This window comes from Centruroides sculpturatus, unplaced genomic scaffold, assembly GCF_000671375.1.
Source record: "Centruroides sculpturatus isolate CEXI.00-Female unplaced genomic scaffold, Cexi_2.0 scaffold421, whole genome shotgun sequence".
Lineage (NCBI taxonomy): Eukaryota > Metazoa > Arthropoda > Arachnida > Scorpiones > Buthidae > Centruroides > Centruroides sculpturatus.
Genome location: NW_019385018.1, coordinates 288,246 through 307,467, shown reverse-complemented (window position 1 = coordinate 307,467; position 19,222 = coordinate 288,246). Strand labels below are relative to the sequence as shown.

The 19,222-nt window shown below is 31.4% G+C and overlaps 1 protein-coding gene across 1 annotated transcript; it reads left to right on the top strand.

Annotated features, from left to right (window-relative positions):
• The first annotated feature begins 4,797 nt into the window (after positions 1-4,797).
• LOC111633506 (ribonuclease P protein subunit p14-like) lies at positions 4,798-16,574 on the top strand. The gene is made up of 5 exons (XM_023378088.1): positions 4,798-4,976; positions 7,853-7,940; positions 9,367-9,443; positions 14,109-14,187; positions 16,417-16,574. The coding sequence occupies exons 1-5, from the start codon at positions 4,912-4,914 to the stop codon at positions 16,453-16,455; spliced, it is 348 nt and encodes a 115-aa protein (XP_023233856.1). The 5' UTR covers positions 4,798-4,911; the 3' UTR covers positions 16,456-16,574.
• The last annotated feature ends 2,648 nt before the right edge of the window (positions 16,575-19,222 follow it).

The window sequence follows — 19,222 nt, the reverse complement described above, 5'->3', positions numbered from 1 at the left end:
TTACATTTCTACCTCGTACATCACAATCACGTCAAGAAGCAAATCATTCTCTGGCAAGACAGCTGGGACCATGACACCACTGGTAGGCTCACTTACACTTTCATCCCCAAGGTTGACACTACTGCGATTCTTCGTCACTTTTACCCTAGTTACACCCTCGCTCAGCAACTTTAAGCAATAGAGAGGTTGCGGCCGACGTTTTCAACGCGAAAACGTGTACGTTGGACGTTCGGCGCCGCTTTTCCGTGAGTATAGAAGTTTGGCAATGGTGTTTGGAATGTCGAGCGTGATTCCACCGACTATCCAAATACCATTGTCAAACTTCTATGCTTACGGGAAAGCGGCGCCGAACGTCCGACGTACACGTTTTCGCGTTGAAAACGTCGGCCGCAACCTCTCTAATACTTGCATAGATTTAACCTCGGGGACAACCCACAATGCGATTGTATTCAGGAGGACCGAACACAACTTCACTTTGTTTTTCGCTGCAATAGGTACAATCACATTAGGGATAGTTTAATGAGAGCTGATATTCTTGAAGGGTACAATTGGCCTTGCAACCTGCACCAACTTATTCACACGCGTACAATGTTCCTTCATCTCTAATAGCATTCATATTCCTTGGTGCTCTTGAGATCACTAACTCCGGGGACACGGATGGCAATTAACTTTCCGTTGTTTTGTTTCAACTGTCGTTATATAGCTGCCTTTCAACTTGTGTATTTTAATTATTATTTTCTGTCTTCTTTTTTCAGTCTAAATTCAGTTAATCCTAGTTAGGGACTCAGCTTGATTTCCGGTTAGGTTAAATTAGATTAGGGTTTGGTAGCTTTAGTCGTCTGGTTAGGTTCATCCTAGGTTATGGTAGGTTAGTTTAGTTAGTAAGTTAACATTTAAATAAATAAATAAATTTTGGGAGTCGTTTGTCATTGTGTTTGTTTGCTTTTCGCGTTGTCTGTATAGCTGTTAAGTACTATTAAGATTTGCGATAAGTTTTATTAGTATTAAGTAGATATAAGTCTTCCTACTAACAGTCACTTGGCACACTTAGCTATTTGTGGTGGCACTCAATTATTGGTGTTCGCTACACTCAGGTTCTCTTTTAGACCCTTCGGGGACTACTGCCTTGCAGACAAAAAACTGCACGCCAATATCAAACATAGAGGGTACTGTAGCCATATGTACTCTGTTCAGAGGAATCCTACTTTTCCCTACTTTCTATCTCTTCTTCCCCTCCCCTTTCCATTACCCTCTTCTGCCAGCTAAACACTTCGTGTACGGCCGATGTCTTGTATGTATGTATGTATGCATTACTGTTCAGATTAACTGAAGATGAATTGTGGATATTTGTTTTGTATTGGCATGATTAGAAAGTCAGAGCATAAGTATTTTTATTTGCATTTTATGAAAAACTACTTAGGAATAAGAAAGATCTTCGTCTAACGTCTTGCGTTAGAGGAAGATCTTTCTTATTCCTAAGTCGCGGTGTCAGAACGCCATCTGGGCCATTCTGATGTTGAAGGAAGTGGATATATGCCACAGCAGGCAGGCCTTGGACGCTCCAGACAGACCATCAGTACTTATTTTAAAGTTAATTTAGAAAATTTAAAACAAATTATAGATGTTTAAATGTTGTATATAATACAAATTATTTTTTATTTTATTTTATTTTTTTTTTAACTCTCCGCCCTGTGGGCACTAAGAGGGCCTCTTGTTGCAAGATATAATACAAATTTGCTACGCGAAAAATATTCCAGTAACTTTCATAATGTTAAACGATTAATTAAATACGGACATTTATATTTACTGAATATATTTCAATTTATTAAATGCTAAACTGAAAGTTAGGAATTTATCGAAAATCGAACGACAATAAAATAAATGCTTTTTTAAAAACATTAAAATACTAAAACTCAGAATTAAAATAATTTATTCAATTTATAGTGAAGAGTCCCAATAATTTATTATTTATTTTAAAATTTTAATTTAATTATATTTAATCGTCGATAAGTTCTATTTATCTTCAATTGAAGAGTAAATTTTGTCACTCTCTTCTTAAATGGCAATTCACTAACAAGAAGTTCTTAGTGTCCACGGGGCAAAAAGAGTAAAAAAGTTTATCCTCCCAGGGGAAATGATGCACTATTGTGCGGGTGAAATCAAATAAATAGATAATAATAATCACTATAGATGTAAGCGCACATTAAAATTAATTAAAATTGACTCTATTTCCATGAAAGGAAAAACGTTGTCTAAATGTGTTATACTTTTTTTTAATACTCTCCGCCCTGTAGGCACTAAGAGGGCCTCTTATAGCAGGCCCATTATGAGTTCGGCCAGGCCCACAATGGGGCTGCCGTGGTGAGGGACGGGGCCCGACATATCCGAACGGACCGCCCCTGAAAAATTCCTGGGGATTTTTCGACCCGTTCGGATTCGAGCCCGGGTCCCCCAGGGAGGTAGGCTGCCATCTTTACCGCTCGGCCATCCGGCCGCGTTGAGAACGGTCTATAAAAGAGCACCCAATATCTATAGCGGGGGTGGCCAACAGTTTTTTACCCTGGGCCAAATTGGAAAGAAAATTTTTTTCACGGACCGAACCAGAGGCTGCCCTAGGAAGATTTTGAGGTGGTGCGAGATCTCATTGTGGTGTCACCCCGTAGAGACTAAATTGTACATAGAGATTACAGATACATTTTTCACATTATCATGTATAATCAACGTCCTACGCTGTGCTGAAGACATTTGTAATGGAGCGTTAACTCTAAACGCACAGTCAGTCAGTCACTCTAAACCCACAGTTAGTTGTTGACCTTTTTTGGGGGTTAGAATTTTTCACCGATGTATTCTGACTTGAGTAGCTAATGTTGAAAGATCAATCGCGGGCCACATAAATCTATTACACGGGCGACATCCGGCCCGCGAGCTGTATGTTGGCCATGCCTGATCTATAGCTTGCTACGGAACGATAAAGATAGCATAAAAAAGGAAGAGAAAGCTGGGGTATATAAAATTTCATTTAAAAATCAACAGTTAGAAATCAAAAAGATTATGTGGGTGTGACTAGAAGAAACCTGGCGGTATGTATGAGAGAACATAGATACAACGTTGACAAACGACACAACAACACAATATTAGCGATTACGGCGCAGACTGAAGAAGCGATTGTAAAATGGGAAGAGGTTAATTAAATAATGTAAAATATTTAAAAACGGTACATTCCATTTTGGAACATTTATAATATTAAACCTGACAATTGCCTATATTAAATAGGTTGAAAACGTTTGTAAAAATAAAAGAATTTTAAGCTCAGAAAAATTAGGTGTTGGTGAAACTGAAGTGAATTAGTTGCTAAGAGGTGGATAGATACAAAGTTATGTTTTAGCATTTCCTCTCCTTATAAGACATCTTTTTTGATCACCCACATATTCTAAAATGTCACAAAGTGTAATCATCATGACTTAAATGGCTACGAAATCAACTAGGATTAATATCGGACACAAATGCGGATAAAACGTTTTGACTACAGAGAGAAAAGATATTAAAAAAAGACAACACACATGTAACTCTTGTATGTTGCAACGTACGCCATACCCTTTGTGGCAGCCATTTTGATCAACTCATACGCCACCCATATTTACTGGCACAAGCGAATAGATATGGGGTAATGAAAAACTTAAGGACGTTGTATCGAGGAAAATTGGTAAATTACATACTGGAATCTATTGAAGAAAACCTAATGACAAGTTAATGAACAGCCAGAGAGATCAGTGCAAAAATTTCCATTTTGCAAGCCATACAGTTTGTCGCTGACAGTTGGCAAGCTATAAAAAGCGGCACAATACAAAACTGCTTTGCTGCTTGCGGTTTAAAACCTTTGAATGTTTTTGAAATTTTGAGCAGTGAGGAAAATGAAGGCATACTGCGAGTTCCTATCATTAATAATGAAGAGTTTTCAACAATAGATGACAATTTACCATATTTCGACGAAAATGAAAATTTCGAGGATGCAATTGTTGACGTCATCAAAATTCAAACGTCAAAAATTTGACAAAGAAAGCGATGGTGAGGACAATGACCCACCTGTGCTTGCGACAAATCGTGAGGCAAAAAAAAATTATAGTCGGGTACAGCGTTATTTTATGCAAGAAGGTAACGAAGAAAGCCCCACATCTGCACTGAATAGAGGCCGGATGGCCGAGCGGTCAAGGTGACAGCCTACCGCTCTGGGGGGACCAGGGATCGAATCCAGACGGGTCAAGGAATCCCCAGGAATTTTTCGGGGGTGGTCCGTTCGGATATGTCGGGCCCCGTCCCTCACCACCCGGTCGCCCATTGTGGGCCCGGCCGAACCCATAATGGGCCTGCTATAAGAGGCCCTTCTAGTGCCCACAGGGCGAAAAGAGTAAAAAAAATATTTGCACTGATTTTGTAGAACTGCAAAATTTTAGAAGTAAAAAACAGACTACACTTGATGCATTTTTGCGAAATTAAAATTTAAAATTGTAAAATTTATCATGAAAAGTAAGTGTTATTTTTTCTGCACAATTTATAGTACGAATATTTTCTGTATTTTGCTTTAATAAAGTCAATTATCATTTTTTTACTTACTTAGTTATTTATTTACGTATTATATATTTTATTTTAGAAATTATTATTAGTTTGTTTAATCTGGGCACCCGCTTAATTGGGCCAAAATGGATTAGTCCCAACGTGTTCCAATTAAGCGTAATCCACTGCATATATATTTTTTATTCAAATCTTTTCTAACTTGGGCTAATTTTTGGCTATTTTCAAACTACATTTGATAAATTTGTTTTCGAATGTTTTGATGTGCCCAAAGCCACGTGCTTTTCATAAAAGCTTGGTTTTGAGATTTGATGTTCATTTCTAAAAGCTGAAACTGTAATAATGGAATTTTTGGAAGAAGCTAGTCCGTATAAAGACAAAGAATTTTGTTATTTAGATGTGTTTTTGTATGCATCTTGACAGTAATCGATTTATAATTCATATTTCATATTGTACTGTATATAATAAGTTTTATGACATAATGATTAGATTCAGTTATAATAGGCCCATTTATGTGAATGGCCAACTTTACTCATATTCAGAGCTGCATTAAGCTTTTTATAGATCCTAGGCACTTTTTAACTTTTTTAAATATAACCTTTTTCTTTTATATTTTAAAATTATTTTTGGATTGCAAAACATTACAAGAATTATTCCTGCTAGAAAAGGAACAGAATTTAGTATCCAGCTTTCCTAATACGAATATTGCTGATAGAATATACTTTATATGCAAATCTTATGATTAAATTCTGATGGAGAATGATCTTTTTTTAACATCACATTAAGAATCATATAAGATCTAATTTGTTTCAAATAAAATTATCATATTTAACAGTACTTTCCGTAGAAAGTGAAATATTAAAACAGTTGCCAGTTGAGGAAATTATTAAAGATCTTGCATGCATAAATTGTAGAAAACTCTACATAAATAAACAGATTGGAGCAAAGTTTAATGTTTTATTTTAATTTTCATAACTTCTATTTCCTCAATTTTTAATTTCGTAGGTTGTAGGCACTGTGGCTAAAGTGCCTAATGGATAAGATAGCACTCCTCATATTACATAGTTGCTTTGATTTGTTTTTTATTTTTGGAGTTTAAATTTTTGAACCCTTAATTATAATAATGATATTCTAATTTGTTAAAATTACAAAGTGCAAATTTGTTAAAATTACGGGAGTGCAAAACTTAAGTAACAATGTAATTTTTAAGTAGACAGCCATGAAATTGTAGAAAAGGGCTTTTTGCAATCAGTACAATGAATACCCAATTCAGTAGAAAGGTGATTCGTATGCAATTATCAGGAAAAAGACATCACAGGTGATGTGAGGGCACAAAAAATGCATAGTCAGCATACATAGTGCAATACTACGATTAAAAGAAGGACAAAAGGTGCTATTAAAGATATTTGCTACAAGTTCAAGTGAGTTTATATGTGAAATATGACTAGAAGAAACCATCTGGATGACTTTACACATGGTAGAATCATCGGCAAGCATATTGTGACGAGTGTAGCCCAAGAGTTTGGAATCAACAAAAGCATTATTTCATGAGCTTTCAGAGCCTTCCAAACCACAGATACAGCTGTAAGAAAGGTTGGTGGTGGTTGTCAAGAAAAACAATGCTAATGGATGATTGATATGTCCTGCAGGCGAAAAGAGATCAATACCAGTTACCAGGTGACATTGCTCAGTAGCTGCATATGGCAATGGGACAAAAAGTGTCACCATTTAATGTGGCCAGATGCCTTCATAAAGATGGCCTATTCACCTGCTGTCCTGAATGCTGCATCCCAGTGACAACTGTCCATCGGCAGCACCTTTAGATTGGTGTAAGGAACACAAAGACTGAACATCTTATCAATGGAGTCAAGTCTTCTTTAAAGATGAGAGTCATTTCAGAATCACAAGCAATTCTCAATGCTAGTTGATATGGAGAGAGGTAGGAATACATTTTTATTCCACTAACATCATGGAAAGAGACCATTATGGTGGTCCTGGTGTGCTCATTTGGGGAGGCATTACTATGAATGGGTGAACTGAGTTCTAAATTTTCAATGGAAGTACTGTTACCAGAGATTGCTATTGTCAGCAAGTGATCCTTCCATCATGTGCATTTGTTCCAAGGTGTCATTGTTGTAGACTTTGTTTTTATGGATGATAAATCCAGTACACATCAGACTTGTGCTGTTGAAAAGCTTCTAGAAAGTGCAGATATCACTAGAATGGATTGGCTAGTGTACTCCCCTGATTTAAATCCCATAGAACATGTGTGGGATGCTTTGGGGAGACACCTTTTGGCGTGATTATATCTGCTGGAGAACACCCAACAACTGAAAAAGATGCTCATTGAGCAATAATCACTCTTACCTCAACAACTGTTTGATAATCTGATTTTGAGTACGGAGAGACAGTGCCAAGCAATCATTGCAGTTAAGGGAGATCATATCCCTCACTAAGGGACATCTGTTTGTTGTTCCCCCTCTTGGGCTGACAATCATTTGTACCAATGCTACTCTTTCAATTAAGCCTTTTTTTGTTTGATTCCATATTGTATGCATTTTATTCATTTTTGTGCTACTATGCTTTCTTCATCCTTAGTACAAAGTACAAAATACTCTCTCTGTATTCTGAATTTCATGTCCTCCAGGTGATTTCTTACGGAGTTATGGCAAAAAAGAAAATTTGTTGCTTAAGTTTTGCACACCAGTGTAAATAAGATAACTGATTTTTGTAATAAAAATTTACACGTAGAATATAAGAAAAAATTATATTCATAAATTCAACTAAAATAAAAAATACAGGTAACTTCAACATCATTTAATTCATTTTAGTCTTTTGATTTGTTGAGTTAAAAAGACATTTATAAAATTGATTGCTATTTGCATGAACAGTGTGTTGTTTGTTTTACTGCATGTAATTTAATTTATACTTTAATGGAATATAATTTCAAAACATGCAAAATAAAACCAAACAAATTGCAACTATATTATATCTAGTCATTGTAAAATGTTTCTTTTTTTAAAAAAGATTAAAATAAATAAATCTTTTATGGTTTCTAAATATATATTAGTAATGACTGAAAATCTTAATAATTTGTAATTTTTTGTTTTTTGAAATGATTGAAAACCATTAATTTGTTAATTGTTCAGTACCTAGTGTAAAGGATTTTTGTCTAATGAAGCTCTTTTTTAATGAATACATTAGTTTGAAATAAAATCTATTTTAATTTTTAGTTTTGCTAATAATAATAAATTTTTAATTTATAAAATATATTTTATTTCAGAGAATTTGATAGAAATTATGAAAATGAAATAGATGAAAATCATTTCAAATGTATTGTGGTTCAGGCTTTACAACAGATGTTTGGCATAGTAAGAACAGCTTATTAAATATAAACATTAATCATATATTATGATAATTATAATTACAATTTTAGAATGCAATATCAATTAACACTTTATAAAATTAACATACAGTGAATATCTGTTAACTCAGCATTGTCAAGACTGACTTGACAATGCTGAGTTAACAGATGGAAATGATGGAAATTTTTCAGTTTTTTTATTCCCCAGACACAGTTTTACATATCTTCACATGTAAAACTGTACAACTATATTATATTTTCTATGATTATTTAACATGCAATTTCAGTTTGTTCAGGCTATTTCTAACCTTTGTTGGCTTGAAACAAGAACACTTCTTATTTTGTGCTTTGTGCATTATGTATAAATACAAATGAACTCTAAATTATTAAATTACATTAACAATATTGTACTATAGCTGTGTTCCACGATTGTTATTGATTCCAAATATATATATATATATATATATATATATATATAAAAATGGACATGTATGTCCCTATATCTCACTTTTTTGCCAAAACTACNCAATAGCAAGTTAGTCTGAAAATTTATAAAATGGGCTAGAAACGGAGGACCTAATTCTTGCATTCTGTGAAAACGGGTAAGATTGGCTATAATGTAATTATCTTAATTTTCACTATCGTTACTTTTTGCCCAGCGAAGCGGGTCCTTGCAGCTAGATTCTAGATTACTTAGAAAAACAGTCTTTTATATAGGCCTATATAAAAAAACTATATTACATACAAATAAAAACCCAGCGAAGCGGGTCCTTGCAGCTAGATTCTAGATTACTTAGAAAAACAGTCTTTTATATATATAAAAAAACTATATTACATACAAATAAAAACCCAGCGAAGCGGGTCCTTGCAGCTACTCCTAAATATTTCTCTTCTGATATCAAACCCATGCACTAATGTCTTTGGAAAAGTCTTTAGAAAAATCATGCATGAGCTAACTACTTTGACTTAGCATCATCATGTCAACTTGGTTTTCATCTGTGTACAGTACATGATGTTTATATTGGAAGTTGTCAATGGTAATAGTAAAGACCAATGTGCCAATAATTCCCAACAACATGGTGGATATGCCAGCTTATTGATTTGCCAGGTTAATGGAATGTCACTGTATAATAAAAATTAAAAATTTAATAGGACTATATTATGTGTTTTATAAATGCACTATATTTAGATTATTGACTGTATTTTGTATTCATAACATTATTTCTTTATTTTTATATAAAACGATTTTATAAAAAAAAAGAAATTATATTTACATAAAATGTAATTTTTTAAGACATTTTTAAAGTAGATGGAGTAAGTTAAACTTTCATAAAATAGTGTTTTAATTTAAAAAGTTTTATTTAATTTAAATTTGTAATTAATTTTTAGGATAAAGTTAGCATCTTAAAAAATTTTTAAATTTCATTTAACAGGTAGGATCAGCTATAGACATTGATGTCTTAAAGTATAGAGAAGAGGATAGAAGAGCATTTCTTCGATGCCCTGGAAAGTAAATATTAAATATATATATATATACAGTGGAACCTCAGTATACGACCTTAATCCGTTCCCGATGTTTGGACTTATACCAAATTGGACGTATACCAAACCAACCTTTCCCATAAGAAGTAATGTAAAAATGATTAATCCGTTCTCGTGTAAAAAAAATGGCTGGCTTTAAACACCTCGCTTTCCTGGCTAGTTCCTGCTTGATTTTTCGTGAGATCAGCGTGTATCTTTTTAGCTTTCTCGCAAATAATTGCTTCCGATACGCTGTCTCCAGCACTGTTTTTCAGTTATCCAAAGCAAAAGCAATTTCTCGACATGATCTAATGTCTTCGATCTCTGTTTAGAAATTGATTTAACCCCTTTCGCAACGTTAGCAGATTTAATAATGTCTTTATTTTTCGCGATTGTCCATATCGTCGTTCTCGGAATACGGTAAACAACAGTTAAAATCTCGAACACGCGTGCCACCTTCGTATTTCTCAACAATCTCTTTTATCAGTTCCATTGTAATTCTAGTCATTTTTTTAGTTTTCTGTCGCTTTTCATTTGTCTTTTTGTGATTTGTGATTAATAAAAATAATAAAATTTTACTTACGAATTAAAATCAGAAGAAATTTAACAAAGTTATAAACTGTGGCACTGCGAACGTCTAGTCTGGTCTAGTACACTGATAGTGCCACTTGTTCATTGATGGCATGTATAATTGAATTATGTCATATACTGAACAAAAGTCGTATACCGAGCAAAATTTGTTTCGTCCAAACAGGACGTATTCCGAATTGGACATATTCTAAAGCAGACGTATACTGAGGTACCACTGTATATATATATTTTTTTTTTCATTAAAAACCATTTTAATTATAAAATTATTTTTGATTAGAAAAATTATTGTTATAATTTCTTGGAGTTTTATTTATTATTGATAAATAAGTTTGAATTTTATATATAACAAATCCTCATTTAATGTCATCAGTGGGTTCTTGGAAACTGGGATGTTAAGCAAAAAGATGTATAACTAAACCAATCTTACCACATGCTAAATGATATAAACAAGATATAATTTGGTTAATATTCTAATTGGATCATATTTGCAACCTTCAGCATTTATTTTCCATCTCAAAGAATCAAATTTACTGTTTATAAAGAAAATTCAGCAGCAATAATTGTAAATTGCAAATGTACCTTTGTATCTTTCCTCAACAACATTAAGTTAGGACTAGCTATTTTACTTTCAATAATTTTGTACAAAATGCATGTAATGTCTTTTCAAAATTAGGTCAATAAAATAATTTTAAAGTAATAATTCAATTAATTGTAATTATTTTAGTTAAATCATGAAATTATTAATTTTATTTCATTGATATTTTTAAAATATTTAATTCAATTTGTTTCGAAATTGCAATTCTAACTTGTACTCAATATTTTCAAGTTCCATTAAGAAAGAATATCATTAACATAATTATATAGCATAAATATTATATTATGGGTCTGTAGTGGTCAAACTACAGCTCTTCTAGTTCTCTATTGTAACTCCCGTGTAACTCCCATTTATACAGTTTATTTTTATAAACTTGGTACATACTATTTACATATATGTAATATTTTTGTAAAAGAGTTAAACAATGGTTTTAAAATACAGATGTGTTATGTACTGTACAGAAACTCCAATCTATAAAAGAGTTTATGATATTTGAACACTGATGAAGAATTGGACAGAGTTTGATAACAGGATGGTGATTAAATGCTGTTGACTTTTTCTTTTTTGCAGATTTCATTTTTGTCTTAATTCTACTTCACTATTTCTAATTACCGTATTTTGACGAATATAAGTTGCTGTCAAGTATAAGACGCACCCCTATTTTGAGACAAAAAAATTTAGAAAAAATTGTTTTAATGGGATTGTCCAAAGATGCATTTTATTCGTTTTTTTATTTGAGAATATGGCGGATGGGTGAATCGATAACTTTATTAAACTGAAATAATCGTCATTTCTTAATGTAAACTCAGAGGTCACGTGATGACAGTTGACAGAACATGGCGGCGATGACTCGTGTGTCACTACTCTGATAATCTAGATACTCTAGCCATTCGGTTGAGGGACCATCCGCTTAACGGACCACTGCACAGGTTGGTCCCTGGAGTGGATCACTATTGTAGGTAATTTCACTGTAAAAATGGTTACCTGTCGAGTATAAGACGCACCATGATTTTGAGCCCTGAAAAGTAGTAAAAAAAGTGCGACTTATACTTGTCAAAATACGGTATATGTTCTGGTTAAAAAAAATCAAAGAAATGAAGACAAAGGAAAAACAAGATTAGAAAACAGAGAATTGTTTTAAAAAATGAAAAAGAAATCTTAGCTTAAAAATTAAATTCAATAAAATGTAATTTTTGCATAAAAAATCTACTACTAGAAATAAAGGAGTATCCTGTGTTAACATATCAATTTAAATTTAACCTACTTTCTGGAAGAATTTAGACTAAATTTTAATTTAGAAAGTTTCTAGGGATGTTTAAATCAGGGCTGCAGAGTCAGAAACACTGGACTCCGACTCCGGATAATTTTAGTAGGCCAACTCTGACTCCTGACTCAGGCAAAATTAAATTATGTGGGGGTAGAAACACTCATAGGGAGGTACCCTACTCTGAACAGAGCCCAGGCATATATCCAAATACTTTTATAGTTAGTATTTTTAATATTTAACTTACATTAATATTTATTTTTATAAAAAAATTAATTTTTAACAAATATTTAATAAGAAGAGAAAGGGGGCAATAAAATTCTACATTACATATCTTTATTCTACAGCATATGCACCTCAATTTCACTCTTGCAGAAAAGTTAGTCCAACTAAAAAGTGTGCGATCTAGTTACTTCAGCCCCTTGTTCAGAAAAAAAAAAAAATACATACTTTGATCAATTAGTCTGGCTCATTCAAAAAAATAGATTACTTATTTAGAGCAGAGTTAATAAAAGAATGATTCAAAAATATTCAAGTTCAATTGGGTCAAAATAATTTAATCACTAAACACAAATACTACAACAAAAACTACATATTTAATAAATTAAACTGCTGCATTTTGTATTTAAAATAAATGAATTATAACAAAATACAAAACATTTTAAAAAATTAATAAGAAAATTTATTTTAAATAATATTTAAATAAAAAAAAACTAAATTACATTTATAATTTTGAATTTTATAAAATGGTTTTAAGAAACAAAATCACTTCAATTAAATCCTCCTTCATAGATGCCCTTAAATCAGCTTTAATTATTTTCACTGACTTGTGTTGGGGGCATTGCTGTGACATATCTAGCTTCCATAGCCCTGGTTTAAATATATTATAAAATATAAATCAGCAAAGTTTTAGATAATTTATCTATTGTAAATTTTTTAAGAAAAAAAAGGAAAACCTGAGCAAAATCAGTTTATTTCAATGTAATTAAAAAGATTGATTGAAGTTTAATGAGCACAGGCTTTGGCACCAACTTTGCCCATAGACTTAACATTGTGAACTTTGTATATCTCCAGTCACAGATCAAATTTTAAAATGTCCAGACTGAGATGGATTCTGTTTTTATGCAAAATATGATTTAAATTGGTTATGCAGTTTCAGAAGAGTTAACTGTTGCATAAAGATCAAAGTCATCACTAAGAGAACTCTGCTTAATAATCTGACCTATATGAAAAGTCAATCAGATTACAGTTAACAAATTCACAGTAAAGCACCTTTTCTCTTTTTAGTAATATTTTAGAGAGATGTAAATAATGAAGGTGTTTTGGTATGACTTTAATTGATATCTTGTACTAGTTTAGTTTACAAGTTATATATTATTGTTATAAATATACTGTAGTTTTAATAGATGTTAAGCTTGTATGCTATTACTTGTAAAAATGTATTAAAATTTATATAGATAAGAGAAGTCAGCAACATGGATTTGTAGCTATAAGACCAAGCTTAATTTGATGGAGCATCTAACCTTGGCTAGCTAGGATTAGATAATTTTTTTTGGCTGGCCCTTGAAGCAAATGGGCACATCTGTATCTGGATGAGAATAGAGAGGTTGTGGCCAACGTTTTCATCGCAAAAATGTGTATGTCGAATGTTCAGCACTGCCTTCCTGCAAGCCTAGAAGTTTGACAATGGCATTTGATACATTGAGCATGATTCCACTGACATTCCAAATGCCATTGTCAAACTTCTAGGCTTACAGGAAGACAGCGCTGAACGTCCGACGTACACGTTTTTGTGATGAAAACATCAGCCACAACCGTTCTAATATTGCTCTTCAAAATGTTTGATTGAACATGTATTAGAATTGGGCCTTCCCATGAAATATCTTTATAGATAATTCAGAATTGGCACAGAGAGCAAAATTTAATTACTTAAAACAAAGCATAGTAATAGATGGTATCAATGTAATATGACTTCTATTTAATATTTAATATTAAAGTGAATGAAATTTTTAATTATTTTCTTTAATTTTAGTTGAAAAATTTTCAAATTTTTTTATGACTACAGTGTGTGCAGTTTAAATATTCTATTAATTCGTAATGTTGATTAACATATTACACAATGTTACTACAATTTTTTAAAAAAAGTTTAATTATTAAATATTAATTTTGTTTTATTATATTTATTCATATAATTTATTTTAAAGGAAAGTTGAAAAAGTCCGTATTGCACTAACTATATTTTCATCATATGAAAATGTTAATTGTTGTTTCAGGATAAATAAGGTAAATAAATAGTTATATATTTTTCAGTTTATAAATAGTTGTGATGCTTGAAATTTTAAAAAGTTAAATAATATCTTTATTTATTTATGTTTAGTTTATTAGAATGTGCAAACTATATAATCCTCAAAAATTTATAAGATATTTTTTCCATAAAACTAGTAAAAAGCTTTGTTTCATATTGTTACATAATTTTATACTAGTATCATTTCAATTCTTATTTATCTTCTTTTTTATCTAATCTATCTTCTTCTTATTTACTTCTAAGTTGACTTAGGTTTTGCAAACTTATTGACTCCAATCCTTAAATTTATGTTGTTTCAGAAATATATTGGAAGAGTTTCTAGGGGCCAGGAATAATTTATTACTTGATCATATGTTTGGGAAAGTTGTTTTGGGAAGAATGAAGTGATTTGAAGATGATAAGAAGATTGCGTTCTGAAAATATTAATCATACAAACAACTTCTGGCTCCATAAAACTCTTCCAGCATTTTTCTGCATTCCAGCATTCAAATAATTTATTGTTAATACAAATACCAAAAATTAATATTGTGAAAAATATATATACATATACATACATACAGGTATCCCTCTTACAACATGGCATTCCTGCAAAATGGTTTTGCTCTAATACAGTTCAAAAGTTGGAGACATCCCTGTAGAAAATGCACAGTTTTTATGTACAATCATAGTCATTCAATACTTTTTTATTCAAGCAAGCTTGTATGTTGTCTCATATTTGTCCATGGATTTTAGCTTATTGAAATATTCAATGTTGTTTTGTGCCTTTCATCTGGTTTTCTTTAATGAGAATTGATTGTACAATTTTTCTTCTTCCTTGTCTTAGATTCTTATTTTAGGTTTCTTATAAACCAGGCATTGCTATTGTCACTGATAGTGCTGTAAATGAACCTGAAAGACTGACTATCACTGTGTTTTGTTTTTATAGATTAAATTAAAAGTTACTATATGAAAATATTACATTTTTAAATCTCTTAAACAAATGCAAGCAAATGAAAATATCAGATTTATGAAAAAAGTACAGAAACAGCAATATGTTGCTGATACTTCAGATTAAGGTCAACAGGAAAGCTCAGAAAATGATGATATTTTGCAAAAAGAAAATGATCTTATTTAACAGTGTTTATCAGTGAAGAATAAATTAATATTAACATGCAATACTTTTGATTTTTGATTGCTGTAGGAATCCATCTTGTTACCATATGAATGACGGACCTTGTAGGTTTGTCATTCCACAAAAACCACATGAATAAAATAAAACAATAATGTTTAATCAACTTATGGTACAGTACCTTCACTGTAGGAGCTCAATCCTATTCCACAAACTGGAGTCTTACTCTTCTCCTGTCTTCATCAACAAAACTATCCAGTTCCTGCTCAACTGTTCCCCCCCTTTTTTTCTGTCTCTTTCTTTTTTTTTTCTTTTAAACTATCTCCTCCAATTGGTTGAACTCATTGTTCCAAGTCACAAATCAGAGGACTGAATTCTGATATCACTACAATTGCTTTAATAAACATATTTCACTTAATTACAAAAAGAATATATACTTTTGCTAACTTTTTAACCTAACCATATGTTTTATACAAATCCTTTGTTTTGTATATTACATGGATTTGCATAATACAGCACTTTTTCAGAACCTAATTACTGTGTTATATAGGGAATATCTGACTGTATATGTATAATATTAAAAGGTCTGATCAATTATACATATGAAGTTTAGTGCATTCCAGAAAATTACTACACGAATTGGGGAATTTCATTTTAATGGTAAATGTTTAAGAGTGGTTTAATGAAATATCAGATACCACTTTGTAAAGCATGAAAATTAGGAAATATACAGCATACAATGGAAAAATAATGAAAATATATTTGGAAAAGGATTTTGTCATTTAAAATCCTTTTTTAGCTTAGCTTAATATTGGGTTGTTTGGAAAGTAAGTTTGTTTTTTTTTACCACTAGATGGATTAGTTGTATTTTTCCCACCATTTTCATTCTAAACCATATTATCATTATATATTTTGACAGCTAGCATTTTAAGGCTTATTTGAAAGTAAAAATGTTTATATTAATTTAATAACAAGGATTTTGCATCTTTTACATTTATATCATTCAACTAGAGCAAAACTCTAGTTTATAAAATAGTTGATTAAGACTATAGAAACCTTTCCTAATTAAACTAAATTTTAATAATTTATATTGTTGCAGGTGACTCCAGATTTAACATCTTTAAGTAAAAATACTTAAATTTAACTTTTTTGTATCATCATCATTTAAAATAAATACTATAATTGTACAATGTTATTAAATAAAATATATATATTAAGAATAAGTGTGTTCATTTGGCAGGATTAGATGTGTCCTCATGTGAAGGCAGGTTGGGGTGCATGTTGTCACATTTTCAAAATTGCTGACCCAGACATTTTAAAATAAGGATGTTATACTTAGAAATAAAAAATTAGGTTTTTTTTTTTATTCTGAGTAGATAATAAATATATATTTTTTTTTATTAGAAGGTAAGCATGTACAGTACAGTCGACCCCCTATAACTGTTGATAATTCCGTTTTATATGAATTCCATGTTGTATGAGTACCTTAGATTTTACAAATATGTGTGCTGGGCTATGAACGGCTCACATATTTGTAAAATCTAAGTAACTCGTACAACATGGATTCATATAAAACTGAATTATCAACAGTGATATAGGGGAGTCAACTGTACATAATATATTATTAAAGTAATACAGTAATCACATGTGGCATATCCAAAAATAATTAATAATAGTTTGATGTAGATATTAATTGCAAAAATAATATATAAAAGTAAAAACAATAAATAATAACACATACCAACATTAATAATATTAAGTTACAAAAGATACATTGTGCCTAATACAATATATCAATAATATAAATACAAGGCATGCCCAATGTCATTTTACAGCAAGAACTGACAAATTCGCATGCCAGTTAAGGGATTGTGTTGGAACAAACCTAATATTTGCAATTTTAAAAGTACATTTTCTGTCACTCTTAGCCTAAGGATAAGATGGGGATAAGTTTTGGTGGGGTGTGAAGTTAGTCTTTAACTGTTAAAATAAAATACTCGCAAATATTTTTATAAATTTATTTTGTTTAATCATAATTTCACAATTTATACGAAAACCGGACAAATTAATAATTAATCTGGACCACGAATTTAAAAACCGGTCTGGTGGCAACATTATTGGGATGCATGGCACCTAACTAATGAGTAAAAAAAAATTAGCAACGAGTTGCATTCTTTCCCGGTTGTTACGAAATTTTATTTTAAAAATAATATTTATATTATTATTAATCATACTAAATTTGTGTATGACGCCATCTGTTATGAGGTTATATTATAAAAAACTTTTTATATTATTATAAATTGGCAAAAAGCTTAACTCTGAAGATAGTAATGAGTTTTATAAAGAAGAAAATTGTAAATGCTAATAACGAGTAAAATCATTAAGTTCGACCTCTCTCAAGATTTGACACATGATACCTCTCTATCTCACCACCCCTCGACCTTTAATCAGCAAAATTTAATAGTATCGATGCCCCTTCTACACAAGCTACCATGCCAAATTTCGTTTCTTCATTATTACCCCATCTTGCGATATTAAGCAAAATAGACGCTAGCATATACACACAGATGGAATTTTTACCCCTTTTTTGGGTTCTGGTGTTTCAAAACGTGGAGATTTGCAAAAACCTCGGGTGGGGGATCAAATTTGACACGATTCCACTACTTTCCTTGTCATGCACACAACAGCCGGGCAAATTAAACTAGAATCGTCGGATTATTACCCAATATAAATTAAATTCAATTCGAATATTCTCGTTTTATCATCAAAAAGACTTCGCATATTTATAATAAACTGGAAAAATGAAAACAAATAAATTTGGAAAGTATTTTAATAATAATCTTGATTCGTTTTTCAAAAATTTTAAGCCAGTTTTATTTTCCTATCCATGAAGTAATTATTGTAATTACAAATTTAATTATTACTTTTAAATTGTCTATTCGTATCGTAAAGCCAGTTCGTTGCCCTTGTTTATGACGAATCTGATTTCACATTTATAATTTCTTCGTTAATGATTTTATAAATCTTTGTAATACGTAATAAAATAATAATGGTATTTTTAACGTATTACTTATCTGTTTCCGTTCAAAGAACTCCCGACCGATGTTTTATGGAATACATACAATGTGGGCACAATTCACACTAAGTTACTTAAATATTTGCTTTTGTGATAATTTCAATTACATTGATTAGAAAAGAATATTTGTGTTTCATTTAAATAAATAGTTTTACTTGATAAATATAGGTATTCGCATTTTTCGTCCTTGTGTTTTTAAACACGAGGGCGAGCATCTGGGTTTCAATCATTCTTGTATATTGTCAACAGTAAAAATGAATAGCAATAGAAAAAGAAAGCTTTATGTTGCATTCCAAATTGCAATTTCAAAGCCATACGGGAGCCCAATATAAGTTTTCGTCTATTCTTACATGAAAAACAGATGATTATTCGGAAATCAGAATGCGGAGCTCATAAGTATAACCGACAGAAAGACTATTAATTAAGAATTTGCAAAAAGTTTCCCGATTGTTCAGCTTTATATGAACAAGTTATGCTGTCAATTTTAAAAGATTTTTTCCTTAATGTTTAAAATGCCAGTAATTTTGTGTGGGATACAGGATCGGATTTAAGCATTTCGAGACCCTAAGCTGAACGCTGTGTCAGGCCCGTTACCAACCCATCACATCTTTAGAAGTCAATCATAAGAAGAAAAGAATTAACATAAACATATTATCTGCTATTTATTTTGTGTAGTATTTAAAGTATGTTTTGTTGGTTCATAAAAAAAATTATTAGAGAATTTGACTTCAATTTTCTTTTTTGTAGAAATTTTTCAGGCCCCTTGAAACTCGAGACCCTAAGCAAAAAGGTAACATAGATTGCTTGTAAATACGGCCCTGATGGGATA